Below are 19998 nucleotides of genomic sequence, written 5' to 3'. Positions count from 1 at the left end.
TGGCCGACGTCTATGGCTACAAGCCATCAAACGTGTAGACTGGGATGAAAGCACTATCAAAAATGCGCGGGTTTGCAGCGCCCACTTCATCACAGGTAAGATCAGGCTATTTATTCAATCTTTTTTATTCTTTCTAGTCTTCGTTTATTGATGTAGCAAAATACTTTGGTAGCGTTTCTCTGATTAGCTGGGTCATAGTTACACAATGTAATGAATATTGTTAGCATGTTCACTTAGCTTTGCATGCAATTTTGTTTGTAGGAGAGGTCTCGCTTGACTCAAGCAGTCCAGATTTTGTGCCGTCATTATTTGTGTATGCCGAAAATCACAATTTTAAAGCAAGGATGGAAAGGTAAAATTGTGTGCCCTCACTCTAAATGCCAACTTACGTAGCCTGCTCTAACCTAGCTCCCGCCCCGTTCAGTTTCATTTCTGCTCTCTGCCTCTCGCTTTTTACGCAGCTCTGATTTCTCTTAGCTGCACTCTTTACACTATCATTCCTTTCACGCCATTACCTCCTGCAAATTGCTGTTTAGTGTTGGTATTTGCTGTTGTAGCTAAAGCCACATTGCCATCACATCACTGGCATCATTTGATTAAAACAAAATGAATATGAATGGCCCATTGTTAATCAAGTTGTACATGCCCGCACATAACAATCATATGCGTCTAAAGACTTGTAGGCGCGAAGTTTTTCGTGGGTGTACACTGAAGTCTTGTCAATAAGGTACGAGTATATATCTGGCCATTGTATACCAGGGAACTTACTAACATCGTCCGTCCACTCTTTAATTAAATGCGGATCCGGTAGGCGATGTCCACTTGTTAGAGTTAACTTATTTATGTAGCATTCTCGATCTTGTAACGACAATTGTTTGGCATAATCTGACAGCTCATAATGCCAGTCTATGGGCAGCGCCATTCAGTGCGTTTACATGCACATAGAGAGAATCGAATTTCTGCCGTTGCTCGACTGAAATCGAAGTTCAAAATGCCATGTATACACCTTAATTCGGCTGAAATTGAACCGAACTTGATTTCTCGGAATCGAGCTACACGACCTAGTTTATGCGATTTCTGCCGAGCTACTTTGTGCATGTAAACCCTATCGAGCTAGTTGTCGAGTTACTTCCGGAAGTGACGAGTGACGAGACCACAAGGGAAACACAACAGCCTCGGTCGGCATGACAACGAATCATGACAACGGCATGAATCTTTTCTTTTTGTGGCATTGTTTGCACTGTTAAAATTTAGCTCACTTACTGTATCACCAAATACATCTGTACAGCTGTTGCATAGCTGTGAATTGTGTACATAAACAAGTCATTGTATTTGTGTGTGTATATATATATATATATATATATATATATATATTAATCAGCTGGATAGTACAGTGGTAACGCTCACTGACTACGACGCAGGAGATCGGAGTTCGAATCCCGGTCGGGACAAAACATCATCCAGTAAGGGTTCTTAGGCAAAAACCCCTCATGATATATCAGCCTACCATAGCCTACTATATCAGCCTATATATCAGTGAAGACATAACTGATAGAGTCATACCGGCTCAGACGTCGCCCGGGTCAACAAGGTCTGCGTCAGTTGCTAGGGAACCAGGGCAAACTGATGAGAAATGGGCTACTGGAACAAGACATCGATAGACGAGGACAGAAAATACGGATTTGCTGGAATGCTACTATACAAGCAATCCCAGAGAGAGGGGATACATGCAGCGAATGTGGGACCATTGGATACTTCGAAACCCACAATCAAGGCTAACAAAGAAACAGCTATTAGCCCAGTGTTCCAACATCCGTAATCGAAATCTACTATCACAACTAGAGATTAATGAAATACGGCAAAGGGGAGCCAGGAAGACAGGTCAGCGGGGAGATGTCATCATCCCCACAACCAGAGATTGGGTACCAAGCCCCAACAACTAACAGCCTCAACACAAGAGCTGCTGACCTGAGAAGGAAGATCGTGACCCAACTGGAAACCTGGAGCCCCCGACGAATACCGAAGCTGAGTTGCCAAGTACCTTCAGAAGATCTACTAGTAGATGTGAATGCTGCTCTGAAGACAATCTCCACAAGAACCATCACTGAGACCAACAAGCTGATACACAGTATACAACAGTAATCATGGAGATGCTTGGACACAAGGTGGGCTCGGGACATAACAAACAGTATCCACCATGGAAGAGACGATTAGAGGCCAAGATAAAGGCAGCAAAGAGAGAAGCTAGCCAGCTAGCTGAACTACAGAAAGGGAACATGGTGAATAAAGGGGCACCCAGGAAGTACAACTCACTCTCCATACCAGAGGCACTCGAAACTGCTAAACAGCGACTAACAGCTCTGGCCACCCGGTTGAAGAGATACACCAAGGAGGGAGAGGCCAGGAGAATAAACAAGCTGTTCTCCACTGAACCAGCCAAGGTGTACTCTCAGTGGCAGGGGAACAACAACCGGTCAGACCCACCAAGAGCTGAGGTGGAAAAATACTGGAAAGACAAATGGGAAAGAAAGGCATCACACAACACCGATGCCCAATGGTTAGTGGACCTAAGAGCTGACCACAGCAACCTCCCAGAACAAGAACCAGTAACCATCTCAATGGCAGACGTCCAAGAAAGAGTGTCAAAGATGAAGAGCTGGACAGCATCAGGCCCCGATATGATCCATACGTACTGGCTGAAGAAGCTAACTGCACTCCATGAACGCCTAGCAGCACAGATGAACCAGCTGCTGAGGGATGGAACCCACCCAGAATGGCTAACCCAAGGCAGGACAGTCCTAATCATGAAGGACCCCCAGAAGGGACCCATCCCATCCAACTACCGGCCAATTACCTGTCTCTGCACAACATGGAAGGCCCTGTCAGGCATCATTGCGGCAAAAATGAGTAAGCATGTGGCTCAATACATGAGCGAGGCACAGAAAGGAATTGGCAGTAACACCAGAGGAGCCAAGCACCAGCTACTGGTCGATAGAACAGTCGCCCGAGACTGTAAGAAGAGACAGACCAACCTGTGCACTGCCTGGATTGACTACAAGAAAGCCTACGACTCAATGCCACACACATGGATACTGGAATGTCTGGAACTGTATAAGATCAACAGGAACCTAAGGACCTTCATCCAGAACTCAATGGAAATGTGGAAGACAACCCTAGAGGCCAACTCAAAACCCATTGCCCAAGTCAACATCAAGTGCGGCATATACCAAGGAGATGCGCTATCACCACTGCTGTTCTGCATAGGCCTGAACCCCCTCAGTCAGATCATCACGAAGAGCGGCTACGGGTACCGATTCCGTAGTGGGGCAACAATCAGCCACCTGCTCTACATGGATGACATCAAGCTGTATGCCAGGAACGAGCGAGAAATAGACTCGCTGATCCACACCACCCGGATCTACAGCGATGACATAGGGATGTCATTCGGATTGGACAAGTGTGGCCGGATGGTCTCAAAGAGAGGCAAGATCATCCGGACTGAGGGGATTGACCTACCAGAGGGCAACATAGGTGATATCCAAGACAGCTACAAGTACCTTGGCATTCCACAGGCTAATGAAACCATGAAGAGGCCACAAGGAAGTCAACCACAGCCAAATACCTCCAGAGAGTAAGGCAGGTCCTGAAAAGTCAGCTGAATGGTAAGAACAAGGTCCGAGCCATCAACATGTACGCACTACCAGTCATCAGATACCCCGCTGGTATCATAAACTGGCCAAAGGAGGAGATAGAAGCCACAGATATCAAGACTAGAAAGCTCCTCACCATGCATGGAGGGTTCCACCCCAAGTCCAGCACCCTGAGACTATACACTAAGCGGAAAGAGGGAGGCCGAGGGCTAGTGAGCGTCAAGACCACGGTCCAGGATGAAACATCGAAAATCCGAGAATACATCAGAAAGATGGCCCCAAAGGATGAACTGCTAAGTGAATGTCTCAGGCAGCAGAACCCTGATGAGAGTGCAGAGGAGGAGGAGGAACAGACAACCTGGAGAGACAAACCCCTACATGGCATGTACCACCGTCAGATAGAGGAAGTGGCTGATATCAAGAAATCCTACCAGTGGCTGGATAATGCAGGACTGACAGACAGCACAGAGGCACTAATCATGGCAGCACAAGAACAGGCCATAAGCACAAGAGCCATAGAGGCCAGGATCTACCAGAGTAGATCAGACCCAAGATGCAGACTGTGCAAAGAAGCCCCTGAAACAGTCCAGCACATAGTAGCAGGGTGCAAGATGCTAGCTGGATCAGCGTACATGGAGAGGCACAACCAAGTGGCTGGGATAGTATACAGGAACATCTGTAACCAGTATGGAATAGAAGTACCCAAGTCCCAATGGGCCATACCACAGAAGGTGGCTGAGAACAACAGGGCCAAGGTTCTGTGGGACTTCAGCTTCCAGACTGACAAACAGATCCTGGCTAACCAACCGGACATAGTGGTGGTGGACAAAGAGCAGAAGAGGGTGGTGGTGATAGATGTGGCGATCCCAGCTGACGCCAACATCAAGAAGAAGGAACATGAGAAACTTGAGAAGTATCAAGGGTTGAAAGAGCAGCTGGAACGAATGTGGAAGGTCAAGGGTTGCGTTGTCCCCGTGGTAGTGGGGGCACTTGGGGCAGTAACCCCCAAACTGGGAGAGTGGCTCCAGCAAATCCCAGGAACAACATCTGAAGCCTCAGTCCAGAAGAGTGCAGTACTAGGAACATCGAAAATACTGCGCAGAACCCTCAAACTCCCAGGCCTCTGGTAGAGGACCCGAGCTTGAGGATGACATGGATACCACCCCCCCCACCCCCCCCGCCAGGGGTGAGAAGGAGATTTTTTTTTTGTCCAACATCTGAAGAATGTCAATAAAAACAAAACAATTGAACTTTTTGTGTGTTTATTAAGACATAAGTTAAATTGTAAGCAAAAAAAAATATTTTTTTTGTAAGCAAAAAATGGACTTTAGAAAAATATTATTGTGCAAAATAAGTTGTCTTACAAAACAGTGGTCTGCGCCGGACAGTTTGTAGCCATACAGTCTGTTAGAGCAAGCCTAACAGCTTGAACACGGAACTGCCAGTGTTGCCAGATTGGGGGTTTTAAGTGCATTTTAGCGGATTTGAACATGTTTTGGGCTGGAATACGTCAGCAGTATCTGGCAACACTATAGCTCTTCTTCATGACAACAACCGGAAGTGTACCAACACGATGGGGCGTGTAGCGCCACGTGTGGCTCGGGTGCACAATGCACCTTGCACAATAGCCCGATTTCACTTGTGCATGTAGGATTGGATTTCTCTGGCACCCCTGCTGGGACCCTTTGCTCGATTACCGACAGCAGCTCGATTTGGACGTGCATGTAAACGTACTGAGTGTTTCTGAGTCCAGGCTGCGCGCGCATCCTGGCAACGGTCGGTTTGTTTACAAACATGCGAAGGGGTCTATAGGACTTCACAGTGCTGTGCAAACAAAAATAAATCGCAGTTGGACTTCAATAAAGACATTTAGTGTCGTATCACAGTGCTACAGCGTACTGAAATCTCACTTTACAAAAGTATTTTAAAACTGCAAAGTGCATACCAAAACCAACTCAATCACACTCTACTTTTGAAATGAAACTTTTGAAATTCCTGTTTAACAGACCTTTCTTCATCACTCACACTTATGCTGCGTTCATGTGCTATGGGAAGATGATATTTTCCAGTTGGGAAGTGGTATTTACCAGTGTGTTGTGTTCACATGCTTTTGTTGTTGTTGACAAATTAAAGATGGTGGACCAGATTCAGAATCAGGCCTGTTATTTGGCTAAAGCAATTATAGATTGCCTTGTTCATCAGCTGCAGCAGGAATATGAGTTATCAAAAGTCAAAAGGTAAATAATGCTGAATATTTCCTGATCATGACAAGTCGAGATTTTCTTAACACATTGAATGCCACACAGTTTTTGGAAATTTGGCTGTAGCCACAATGAGAGTAGCCAGTATCTAGATCATTGTTGGCGTTCTTTGGACAGCCACAGAATATTTTGTATTAGGCTATAATATACATATTATAATAATATAATATACATAACATGACTCGTTTAAAAGGTGAGAGTCAGCTTTCCGTAGGTGAAAACCACTTCTTTCTTGGTTCATAAGCTAGTCTTGTGCCGCTCGCCGCCATGTTGAAAAGGTTAAAGTTCATCTCATCTCGGCAACTCGTGTATCAAAATTTTCTACGAGTTGCCCAATGGAAAATACCACAAGAGTTCATGTGTGCTTTCCATGTCGGCATTTGGTATTTACCATAATTCCCATAGCACATGAACGCACCATAACTCTTATTGAAGCAGCGTGCGACAAGCCTCAACAGGAACTACGGGTGACTCGCAGGTAGCCTGGGCCCGCCCATCCTAAGCGTGACGCAACACAAGGGCCTGTTGCGAGCTTAGTCTGGCCAGGCAAGCTATCTACAGCTCTTCCAAGCTCCCGAAAAATCGGGAACCAATCAACTTTGAGCATCTCCAACGGCCCTGGGTAGAGGCGTGTTCAAGGCAGTGACGTAGTAGAACTGCGACCGGAAGCCATAGATTGTTTACAGAATCTATGCCGGAAGCGCTTCATTCATGCTTCCGCATCTATTACGCATAGATGCTGTATTGAAAGCATTCAACGGGAAGTTCTCATTGAAAACGGAGCAAAGAGCAGCCCTGGAGGTATTTATTGAAAGGAAGGACGTTTTCGCCTTGCTCCCGACCGGCTTCGGTAAGAGTTTAATCTACCAGTTAGCCCCGTCGCGTCGCATACGTCAGAGGAAAGAGTGATGTGATTGGTTTAAGCTTCGTCACAGCCTTTTCTGGCTTCGACCAGTCGCAAACTGAGGCATTTCAGGGAGGCGGGTCAACCACGGGCTCTGGGAAACGGTTGGGCTTAATATCTTGGCCAGACCAATAGCTCGGAGAGCTTTGTCGCGTTAGCCAGACTAACTCGCAGGGCCAAATTAGAATTTGCATTAATGGCACTATTTTTTTTAATCGCGATAAATTGAGATTGTGTTAATGCGTTATCGCGTTAACTTCGACAGCCCTATTTATAACCAAACTTGGCTGCTGCACTAAATTCATGGGCTACACCGGACAAGGGAAAGGCAACAAGACAGAAAAACAACACGCTCATAGTGATTCAGATGTATTGTCCAATATATTTACTCATGAGGAAATCGATGAATTGTTTTGATAAACTTGGGGACTTTTTGTTTGTGAATGTGTCGATATAATAAAAAGAAAAAAAAAAATCACAGCTTGGCTTGAATATAGGTATGAAGTTTATCTTATGTTGAAAAACTCACATTTTTCAGACGAAACGCATCACGGATCTGAGTGACGTGTTATTTCCCAGCTGGGAGGTCCGTATGGTGAAATACCGTGACCGAGGTCTTGAAAGTACTGAGCGAGGCCCTCTGGGCCGAGGTCAGTATTCAAGGCCGAGGTTACGGTATTTCACCATACGGACCAACCTTAAGCTGGTAAATAATATATTTATTTTTTTCTTTACCAAATTCTAACAGAAAACGAGAGCGCCCGAAAGGGAAAACCGAGCCGAGCCGCCATTTTGAATCCTCATTCACAGCTGTAATGCAAATGGCTTCCTCCTCGGTATACAAGTGCACTTCCATGGCAGGAAAAAAACTACATTTTGCCGCCTATGTAGTCCCCTATTTATACAAATAGGAGTCATTCAGGATTCAGCCATGTTTTTGCTCGGCGTTAGCAACAGTTACAGGTTTTAGCTTTCTCCTGAAATGTTTTCTTTTATTTCTTCTTCCTCAGGGTAGTAAAACTCGCTTTCGCTGTGAACACTGTCGTTATCGCTATCCATGCTGTAAAATTAATGCTATTCTCCTGAGAAATGCTGGCAAACATTTATAAGATTTTTGATAAAAATCTTATAAATAAATCTTGTAAAAAAGATAAATGTTGACAAAAATTGCTACAATGTTTGTTGTTGTGAACGAGCGAGTCGCCAGAGGTCCGTAACCAGGGTCCGTATCGTAGGATACGGACCTGCTCGCCAGCCAATCAGAGCGCGGGATTTGATGGAAACCGGACCACAAAAAAATAATTAACAGTTATTCCACAAAATCGAGTCGTACATGAACTGACAGCTGACGAGGTGCGTAGCACTGAGTGCGCTATAAGCCGTATACGATGAGATTGAGTGGAATAACTGTTTTATTCTCTCCACATTGACTGGATTTTGAGAAACAGAGCATTTTTATTTTTTGCAAATTCGATAAATAAAAACTTTATACAAAACGTCTGACAAAATCATTTCTGCTTAGAATGTAAACAAAGCAGCGAAATGAAAAGTGATTTGTGAAAAATGCGATAATTCTTGAAAAAATTTTTTTCTTACCATCAAATACTTTCATTCCATATTTTGTTGCTTTTTTTGGCCATTTTGTTTTCGAGTAGAGTTTTTATTTCGTCCACAGTTGGTTCAGCAACACGCTCTGCCATTTTGTTTTTCTCTACTCACGGTATATGAGCTGATATCCTAGTAGTAGAGTAAAATGACCGGAGCAATTTGTGCTGCTCATATCCAGTGAATGTGGATAGAATAAAAATAGAATAAAAATGAATATTTTATGCACATATAGGGTTTTTTTTTGGGGGGGGGGGGGGGGGGGGGGAAATGTGGGAAGGAAAAAAAAACCCCCTATATTATTTTTGCGATTTCTATTTCTTTTAAATACTTGATAAAGCTGCCATTTTGTTTTTCTTTAGTCACGGCATATGAGTTGATGTCCTAGTAGTCGAGTAGCCAATCAGAGAGCGTGCGATTGCTCAAATCCAGTAAATGTGGATCGAATATATATAATTTTTAAATCCACATTCACTGGATTTGAGCAATCGCATGCTCTCTGACTGGCTACTCGACTACTACTAGAACATCAGCTCATATACCGTGACTCGAGAAAAAAAAACTAGTCAAAACCAAAACCCATTCTCATCTCATTATCTCTAGCCGCTTTATCCTTCTACAGGGTCGCAGGCAAGCTGGAGCCTATCCCAGCTGACTACGGGCGAAAGGCGGGGTACACCCTGGACAAGTCGCCAGGTCATCACAGGGCTGACACATAGACACAGACAACCATTCACACTCACATTCACACCTACGGTCAATTTAGAGTCACCAGTTAACCTAACCTGCATGTCTTTGGACTGTGGGGGAAACCGGAGCACCCGGAGGAAACCCATGGGGAGAACATGCAAACTCCGCACAGAAAGGCCCTCGCCGGCCACGGGGCTCGAACCTGGACCTTCTTGCTGTGAGGCGACAGCACTAACCACTACACCACCGTGCCACCCATGAAAACAACCCCCCCCCCCCCCCCCCCAAAAAAAAAGGGGCAACAAAATATGGAATGAAAGTATTTGATGGCAAGAATACATTTTTTAAAATTTTTTCAAGAATTATCATCATTGCATTTTTCACAAATTGCTCCTGTCATTTTGCTGGTTTGTTTATGTTCCAAGCGGAAATGATTTTGTAGGATGTTTTGTATAAAATTTTTATTTATTGAATTTGCCAAAAATAAAGATAAAAATGCTGTTTCTCAAAATCCAGTGAATGCGAATAGAATAAAACAGTTATTCCACTCACTCAATTTCATCATACACTGCTTATAGTCGACTCAGTGCTACGCGCCTCGTCAGCGATCAGCTCATGTACGACTTGATTTCATGGAATAACTGTTAAATATATATAAAATGCACTTATTTCCACCAATTTTGTTGGAGGAGGTTCTGTTTGCACCTGTTTGTTTGTTCCCAACGTAACTCAAACAGTAGTGAACAGATTTTGGAAAGGTGGGCCATGAGCCAAGGAGCAATTGATTAGATTTTGATGCCAATCCAGATATGTATGTAAACACTGTAAACATCTGGATATTCTAACATGTGGCTTGGTGGAGGGATGCACTTTCCTGAGTGCCCTTCTAGTTCCAGGGCTTTCCACTAAGGCTCATACTAGCCAGCCATGACAAATAAGTAGCCGGGGGGGGAGTAAACACAGAATAAACTCCGGTGCACGCAGTTCCCAGGATTAAATGTATTTTCCACAGACCATTTATTTATTCACTTTACTCAAATACAAAGTAAAATGGCAGTAAATCTTCTTTCTTTTCTTGTGACTCTATATATATAATGACTCTATATAGCTGTGATATCATGAGTAATAACAGGAACTAACTTGTCTTGTTGACATTCCAGAGCATTAAATGTAATTAGGAATATCTCAAAATCATGACGTTGCTCATTAAAAAATTAAAAATGGTTAGATCTGAAAAACCGCTGTGGTTTAAGACCAATAAAGCACGACCGATATAGGTAAATACTCCAATTCAGGGTGGCAACGGCCCTACACTTCACCTCAGGATGTATTGCACCACCTCATCATGGATTATTTTCCTAGAACAGCATGCCCTGTCAGGTTTTATTCCTTAGGCAAGCTACTAATTTCACTGGAAATATTGATGGGTGGAGTCCTCATGGAAAATGTTCTGTGTATTTCATGAATATATAAGTTCAGGAGTTGTGTACGGGGTGTCATTACTTTGTGTGTCCTTGTAGTCCGATGAGTCTTCAGGGAGATTTTTCAAATAATCTGAAAGGCAAAAAACAAGCGTGTGCGCATTTTATAATATTCATAACATACTATCATACTTCATTTTTATTAACAATTATCCTATCCTGAAATATACACTCACGGGGAAAAAGAAAGTACACCCTCCTTCAAGTCTATGTTTTATCTCTCAGGACATGCGTAACAATCGTGTGGTCTTCATGTATAAACATAGAAATAACCTCAGGTGACAGCAATCTCTATAATTCAGTAACATGTACAGTGTCTTGCAAAAGTATTCATCCCCCTTGGTGTTTGTCCTGTTTTGTCGCATTACAAGCAGGAATTAAAATGGATTTTTGGAGGGTGAGCGCCATTTGATTTACACAACATGCCTACCACTTTAAAGTTTTTTTTTTTAAATTGTGACACAGACAATAATTAAGATGAAAAAACAGAAATCTGGAGTGTGCATAAGTATTCACCCCCTTTCATATGAAACCCCTAAATAAGATTTGCTCCAACCAATTCACTTCATAAGTCACGTAATTAGTTGATAAAGAGCCACCTGTGTGCAATCAAAGTGTCACATGATCTGTCACATGATGTCTGTATAAATCAACCTGTTCTGGAAGGACCCTGACTCTGCAACACTACTAAGCAAGCAACATGAAAACCAAGGAGCCTCCAAACAGGTCAGAGACAAAGTTGTGGAGAAGTATAGATCAGGGTTGGGTTATAAAAAATATCCCAAACTTTGAATATCCCAGGGAGTGCCATTAAATCCATTATAGCAAAATGGAAAGAATATGGCACCACTACAAACCTGACAAGAGAAGGCTGCCCACCAAAACTCACAGGAGGGCATTAATCAGAGATGCAACAAAGACACCAAAGATAACACTGAAGCAGCCGCAAAGATCCACAGCGGAGATGGGAGCATCTGTCCAAATGACCACTTTAAGCCGTACACTCCACAGAGCGGGGCTTTATGGAAGAGTGACCAGAAAAAAGCCATTGCTTCAGAAAATTCGTTTGGAGTTTGCCCAGCAGCATGTGGCAGACTCCCCAAACACATGGAAGAAGATTCTCCGGTCAAATGAGACTAAAATTGATCTTTTTGACCATCATGGGAAATGCCATGTGCGGCGCAAAACCTGAGAACGCCATCCCTACAATGAAGCATGGTGGTGGCAGCATCATGCTGTGGGGATGTTTTTCATCCGCAGGGACAGGAAAGCTGGTCAGGACTGAAGGAAAGATGGATGGCACTAAATACAGGGCAATTCTGGAGGAAAACCTGTTTGAGTCGGCCAGAGGTTTGAGAATGGGATGAAGGTTCAAGTTCCAGCAGGACAATGACCCTAAACATACTGCTAAAGCTACACTGGAGTGGTTTAAAGGGAAACATTTAAATGTCTTGGAATGGCCTAATCAAAGCCCAGACCTCAATCCAATTGAGAATCTGTGGCAGAACTTGAAGATCGCTGTCCACCAACACAACCCATCTAACTTGAAGGAGTTGGAGCAGTTTTGCCTTGAGGAATGGGCAACAATCCCAGTGGCTAGATGGGCTAAGCTAATACTGTGTGCATGGACTGTGTGCACTGATGAATCTCATACTGTGTGCACTGACTATCAGCATCAGTACTTTACAGCAAACTGCTAGCTACACATGGTTAAAATGGCTCTTGTGCAATATACCGACTTACTTGTGCAATACTATCTGGGTAATACTGGTAATAATACCTGTGCAATACCACCTCTGTAATACACTCATGTTAACTATATATATCTGCAAACCTGTTAATTTATTCAAATTCGTTAATTTTTTTTAAAATCTCAATTTGTAGTTTTTCTTTTATATATGTATATCCTTTTTTGTAAACCTGGTACTTTTGCACTACTCCTTCACTGCCTTATCTTTTTCTCTTTATATATTTTGCTGCTGTAACAATGTAAATTTCCCCTTGTGGGAGAATAAAAGGCTAGCTTAATAGAGACATACCCCAAGAGACTATGGAATCAATTTTGTGCCAAAATGTTCATACAATACTTTTGAAATATCAAACAAAAACGGCAAATCAAAATACAAAAAAACAAAAAGTCAATTTTTTTAGACTGGCAAACAAATTATTTGTGTAATCATGCAAAATATCAGTCTATTACTCTTCAGAAACCTTTTATTTTTGTTCCGCGTCTTTCTCAGTTTTGTTTGACGTAATTTATTTTGGTTGCGATTCCAGCTTTCTCGTTTGCGCTCCCTGACTTTTTGCTTGCAGTTTTGGCACAAACTTGACGTGTGGGTGGGCTGTCCAGGAATGCATTCCCATTGGCTAACTTGTGTTTGACTGACAGCTACGCTCAGCCATTCCCTACTCGGATTCTGGCGGACTGTTTGACGAGTGACCGATCCATTGACGGTAAACAAGGATCAAGTGGACTTCAGTGGCGACTATGATATTGAATTAATTCAACAAAGTGTAAGGACAGGACAAATGTGTTGTATGTGTTGCAGTAGTACAAAATCCGAGAAGGAAATGGCCGCAACAGCCTCCGGGGAATGGCTGAGCGTAGCTGTCAGTCAAACACAAGTTAGCCAATGGGAACGCATTCCTGGACAGCCCACCCACACGTCAAGTTTGTGCCAAAACTGCAAGCAAAAAGTCAGGGAGCGCAAACGAGAAAGCTGGAATCGCAACCAAAATAAATTGCGTCAAACAAAACTGAGAAAGACGCGGAACAAAAATAAAAGGTTTCTGAAGAGTAATAGACTGATATTTTGCACGATTACACGAATAATTTGTTTGCCAGTCTAAAAAAATTTACTTTTTTTTGTATTTTGATTTGTTGTTTTTGTTTGATATTTCAAAAGTATTGTATGAACATTTTGGCACAAAACTGATTCCATAAGAGACTTGCAGCTGTAACTGCAGCAAAAGGTGGCTCTACAAAGTATTGATTTTTTTTTTTTTTGGGGGGGGGGATATATATACCTATGCACACTCCAGATTTCTGTTTTTTTTTCATCTTATTGTTTGTGTCACAATAAAAAACAATTTGCACCTTTAAAAGTGGTAGGCATGTTGTGTAAATCAAATGGTGCTAACCTTCCAAAATCCAGTTTAATTCCTGCTTGTAATGCGACAAAACAGGACAAACACCAAGGGGGACGAATACTTTTGCAAGACACCGTAGAACCATCTTTAGCAACAATAACATTGAAGTAAACATTTTCTGTCGGAGTTTGTCAGTCCCTCTCGATCAGTCTTTCTCTCTCTATAGGAGAAATTTTGGTGCACTCTTCTTTACAACATTGTTTTAGTTCATTGATGCGTGAGGGAATTTGTTGATGCAGAGCTCTCTTAAAGTGCATATCACGGGTAAATTCAGGAGCGAGATCAGTGTAATTCTCCTATTTTATATTAAACTTTGGTCAAATATCTGTCACATTTTGTGGAATGTTTTTACCTTGCGCAATACCAGAAAAATTCAGTTGAAATCAAGCCATTTGGGGTGAATTGGTCCGCCTCTGAAAAAACTTGGCATTTGGATTTCCCGGCATTGATTTTCGTGACGTCGCGTGCGGGACGCCTCCCTCTGAATCCTACGCCAGCGCTGGTTTGTTTATGAGAAAACGACCTGGTGGTTTTCTGCAAATTTCTTCAACGTTATGGCGTAATTATTAAAATGGTTAACAGATGTATCGTAGGAGGGTGTAGCAACACCAATCTTGATGGGATTAGTACTCATCGTTTCCCAAAAGACCGGACAATGAGGGAGAAATGGGAGCGCTTGGTCTACGCAGGCTGTGCACTGAAACCGTGCAAAGCTCGCGCAGCCTGCTGGCGCTTCCGCAGGTGACGTCACGAATCTGGCTCCAGACTCGCTTGGGATTTTTCCAGACGCATTTTGTTATTTTATTTTTTTCTGCTGTAGACAGATGGCCTTGTGCAAAATTACCCTTCTGGATGAGTGTGTAAAGGGACATTCTTTCAGATAAAAATAAATAAATAAAAACCATGAAATTGGTCCAGGATATGCACTTTAAGATACTGCCACAGCATCTCAATGGGGCTGAGGTCTGGACTTTGATTCGCTCATTCCAACACCTTGATTTTTGTCTTCTTTAGCCCATCAGATGTCCGTTAGCTGGTGATCGTTGTCCCGTTGTGTGACCCAATTTTGGCCCAGTGTCAACCAATGGACAGATGGCCTGACATCTGTCTTAAGAATATTCTGATATAAAGTGGAGTTCATTGATGACTCAATGACTACAAGTTTCCCAGTTCGTGCGGCAAAACAAGTTCGAATCATCACCCCGCAACCACCGTGCCTGAGAGCTGGCATGAGGTGTTGGTGTTTCGCCACACATGGCACTGTGCATGACGACCAAACTCCATCTTGGTTTCATCAGTCCAAAGGATACTGCTCTAGAACCGTTGTGGTTTGTTCAGGCATAATTTTGCATACCTAAGTCTGCTCCCTATTCTTTGAGACACAAGGTTTTTTTTTTCTTAGCCACCCTTCCGTGAAAGCCATGCTTGTTCAGTCTTTTTCTGATTGTGCTCTCAAACATTTAACATGCTTACATAAGCATGTAGGTCATTGTTGTCTCAATGACTGCAAGTTTCCCAGGTCGTGTGGCAACACAAGTACAAAATCACCCCCCGGCACCAAAAAATGACAGCCATGATGTCACTCCTGGGTTTTTCTTTTTATCTCTGAACATTACACAATCTAACCTTGGACTGAATTTGCTGGGATGCCCATTCCCGGGAAGACTGGCACCTGTCCTGAAGGCTCTCTATTTGTAAACAATCCTCATCACCTTATGTAGAATGGCAAAGTTCAAATTGTTTGGAGATAGCCTTAGAACCCTTTCCTGACTGATGAGCAGCAACAATTGCTTCTCTGAGGTCCTGGCACTGAGGTCTTTTCTTCTTGGCATGATGTAGACACACAATTGAATGCGCCACAACGCCGAACTGCCAAAAGTTCTGGGTTTTTTTTTAATAGAACTAGTTGCACTTCTTGATGATTAACTAATCTTGTGCATTTCATTCGTAACACCTGGCTGCTAAATACTCTCAATGATCGTGGAAGTAGGAAGGGTGTACTTATTTTTCCCACCTGAATATTGGTTTACTTTTTTTTTTTTGGGGGGGGGGGGGGGCACTACATATTGAAATGTGTTGTCTCCTGAGGTTATTGGGTCGTTCATAGAAGTTCGTCAGAACCAAAAAATTGTTATTTAGGCCATGATAAAGAAAAACAGAATTGAGGGAGGGTGTATTTTCTTTTTCCCCATGACTATACGTACATTGGTGCTTGAAAGTTTGTGAACCCTTTAGAATGTTCTATATTTCTGCATAAATACAACCTAAAACATCATCAGATTTTCACACAAGTCCTAAAAGTAGATAAAGAGAACCCAGTTAAACAAATGAGGCAAAAATATTATACTTGGTCATTTATTTATTGAGGAAAATGATCCAACATTACACATCTGTGAGTGGCAAAAGTATGTGAACCTCTAGGATTTGCAGTTAATTTGAAGGTGAAATTCGAGTCAGGTGTTTTCAATCAATGGGATGACAATCAGGTGTGAGTGGGCACCCTGTTTTATTTAAAGAACAGGGATCTATCAAAGTCTGATCTTCACAATGCATGTTTGTGGAAGTGTATCATGGCACGAACAAAGGAGATTTCTGAGGACCTCAGAAAAAGCATTGTTGATGCTCATCAGGCTGGAAAAGGTTACAAAACCATCTCTAAAGAGTTTGGACTCCACCAATCCACAGTCAGACAGATTGTGTACAAATGGAGGAAATTCAAGACCATTGTTCCCCTCCTCAGGAGTGGTCGACCAACAAAGATCACTCCAAGAGCAAGGCGTGTAATAATCAGCGAGGTCACAAAGGACCCCAGGGTAACTTCTAAGCAACTGAAGGCCTCTCTCACATTGGCTAATGTTAATGTTCATGAGTCCACTATCAGGAGAACACTGAACAACAATGGTGTGCATGGCAGGGTTGCAAGGAGAAAGCCACTGCTCTCCAAAAAGAACATTGCTGCTCGTTTGCTAAAGATCACGTGGACAAGCCAGAAGTCTATTGGAAAAATGTTTTGTGGACAGATGAGACCAAAATAGAACTTTTTGGTTTAAATGAGAAGCGTTACGTTTGGAGAAAGGAAAACACTTCATTCCAGCATAAGAACCTTATCCCATCTGTGAAACATGGTGGTGGTAGTAATTTCACCTTAACTGCTAATCTTAGAGATTCACATACTTTTGCCACTCACAGATATGTAATATTGGATCATTTTCCTCAATAAATAAATGACCCAGTATAATATTTTTGTCTCATTTGTTTAACTGGGTTCTCTTTATCTACTTTTAAGACTTGTGTGAAAATCTGATGATGTTTTAGGTCATACTGATGCAGAAATATAGAAAATTCTAAAGGGTTCACAAACTTTCAAGCACCACTGTATCTTAATAATCAATAACTTAGCTCATTAACTAACCAGCGAACTAAAATGTAATAACAATTATGGAAAATATTTATAACTTTAAATGGCAGAGTCGGAGATGTAATATTCATGTTTCACAGTAAGACCAGCACTGTGTCGCGTACCTGTCAGCAAGAGCCGATACTGTGGAATCCGCTGCACTGGTTTCAGGAGGTAATGCTTTAAAGCCAGACTGGCGCAACGAGGACTTGTCTACCACCGCATAGAGAGGAGAGAGAAAAACATGCAACATCCACACTTGTTTTCATTTCAAACTGATTTCAAATCTTACGAGAGTAGTGCTACAACCCCAATTCCAAAAAAGTTGTGACAAAGGACAAATTGTAAATAAAAACAGAATGCAATAATTTACAAATCTCAAAAACTGATATTGTATTCATAATAGAACATAGACAACATATCAAATGTCGAAAGTGAGACATTTTGAAATTTCATGCCAAATATTGGCTCATTTGAAATTTCATGACAGCAACACATCTCAAAAAAGTTGGGACAGTTGGGCAATAAGAGGCTGGAAAAGTTAAAGGTACAAAAAAGGAACAGCTGGAGGACCAAATTGCAACTCATTAGGTCAATTGGCAATAGGTCATTAACATGACTGGGTATAAAAAGAGCATCTTGGAGTGGCAGCGGCTCTCAGAAGTAAAGATGGGAAGAGGATCACCAATCCCCATAATTCTGCGCCGACAAATAGTGGAGCAATATCAGAAAGGAGTTCGACAGTGTAAAATTGCAAAGAGTTTGAACACATCATCATCTACAGTGCATAATATCATCAAAAGATTCAGAGAATCTGGAAGAATCTCTGTGCGTAAGGGTCAAGGCCGGAAAACCATACTGGGTGCCCGTGATCTTCGGGCCCTTAGACGGCACTGCATCACATACAGGCATGCTTCTGTATTGGAAATCACAAAATGGGCTCAGGAATATTTCCAGAGAACATTATCTGTGAACACAATTCACTGTGCCATCCGCCGTTGCCAGCTAAAACTCTATAGTTCAAAGAAGAAGCCGTATCTAAACACGATCCAGAAGTGCAGACGTCTTCTCTGGGCCAAGGCTCATTTAAAATGGACTGTGGCAAAGTGGAAAACTGTTCGGTGGTCAGACGAATCAAAATTTGAAGTTCTTTATGGAAATCAGGGACGCCGTGTCATTCGGACTAAAGAGGAGAAGGACGACCCGAGTTGTTATCAGCGCTCAGTTCAGAAGCCTGCATCTCTGATGGTATGGGGTTGCATTAGTGCGTGTGGCATGGGCAGCTTACACATCTGGAAAGACACCATCAATGCTGAAAGGTATATCCAGGTTCTAGAGCAACATATGCTCCCATCCAGACGACGTCTCTTTCAGGGAAGACCTTGCATTTTCCAACATGACAATGCCAAACCACATACTGCATCAATTACAGCATCATGGCTGCGTAGAAGAAGGGTCCGGGTACTGAACTGGCCAGCCTGCAGTCCAGATCTTTCACCCATAGAAAACATTTGGCGCATCATAAAACGGAAGATACGACAAAAAAGACCTAAGACAGTTGAGCAACTAGAATCCTACATTAGACAAGAATGGGTTAACATTCCTATCCCTAAACTTGAGCAACTTGTCTCCTCAGTCCCCAGACGTTTACAGACTGTTGTAAAGAGAAAAGGGGATGTCTCACAGTGGGAAACATGGCCTTGTCCCAACTTTTTTGAGATGTGGTGTTGTCATGAAATTTAAAATCACCTAATTTTTCTCTTTAAATGATACATTTTCTCAGTTTAAACATTTGATATGTCATCTATGTTCTATTCTGAATAAAATATGGAATTTTGAAACTTTTCCACATCATTGCATTCCGTTTTTATTTACAATTTGTACTTTGTCCCAACGTTTCTGGAATCGGGGTTGTAGATTCCAGCTTCAGGTAAGGCATACATTACATTACATTAGTAGCATCGAGCAGACGCTTTTATCCAGAGCGACGTACAACATACCCAGAGCAGCCTGGGGAGCAGTTGGGGGTTAGGTGCCTTGCTCAAGGGCACTTCAGCCGTTCACTGCAAAAAAATGATACCTTAACAAGTGAAAATATCTTGAAAATAGTTGAAACGATCTAGCATTTCCTATTCGAAGGATACAAGACACCAATTCTGAGATTATTAAGGGTTCTAGTTCTAGATTGCAACCAACTTATTCGAAGATGTCTTAGCAAGTAAAAATATCTGTCTATGCAGCAAGATCATTTCACTAATATGAAGTCATTTTCTCCTCAAAACCAGGTTTCAATTTTTTGCAGTGTTCCTGCTGGTCCGGGGAATCGAACCCATAACCTTTTGGTCCGAAAAGTCCCAAAGCTGCTTCTCTAACCATTAAGCCATGGCGTCCACCATGGATACCTTGCATGTTTTTCGGTTTTCTTGCTCTAACAGACCTGATTCTGAAACTCGAGCAGCATATAAAGTCAGTCGAAAAGCTGGATTGAGAAATGCTGCCTTAAACTTCAATTAAAATCTCCGACTGATTGTTCGGTTTTATTCCAAACCTAAGCTGCAGAAGACGGACAGAAATGCGATACGCTCATCGTTAAACAAGTCAGACACATTTCTACTAGTTTAGGATTATAACCACAAGTACAATTGAGTGCAAAAGTTTGCATCTCATGCTGCTCATGTTTTTTGAGACGCAAGATGTAACATGTACAGTGCTGAGCGTAAATGAGTGCACCCCCTTTGAAAAGTAACATTTTAAACAATATCTCAATGAACACAAACCATTTCCAAAATGTTGACAAGACAAAGTTTAATATAACATCTGTTTAACTTATAACGTGAAAGTAAGGTTAATAATATAACTT

At 42.3% G+C, this 19998-nt stretch overlaps 1 protein-coding gene across 1 annotated transcript in view; it reads right to left on the bottom strand.

Annotated features, from left to right (window-relative positions):
- The window catches only part of fgd6 (FYVE, RhoGEF and PH domain containing 6), a 164907-nt gene that overhangs the window by 47480 nt on the left and 97429 nt on the right, over nt 1–19998 (bottom strand). The window contains exons 8-9 of the mRNA XM_060902955.1: nt 17264–17351; nt 10614–10664 (exon numbers count right to left, since the gene is read on the bottom strand). Of these exons, the coding sequence (XP_060758938.1) occupies nt 10614–10664; nt 17264–17351 (139 nt within the window). The remainder of the gene's footprint in view (nt 1–10613; nt 10665–17263; nt 17352–19998) is intronic.

This window comes from Neoarius graeffei, chromosome 21 (genome assembly GCF_027579695.1).
Source record: "Neoarius graeffei isolate fNeoGra1 chromosome 21, fNeoGra1.pri, whole genome shotgun sequence".
NCBI lineage: Eukaryota > Metazoa > Chordata > Actinopteri > Siluriformes > Ariidae > Neoarius > Neoarius graeffei.
The sequence above is the reverse complement of the archived record's forward strand: the minus strand, read 5'-3'. Positions and strand labels throughout refer to the sequence as shown.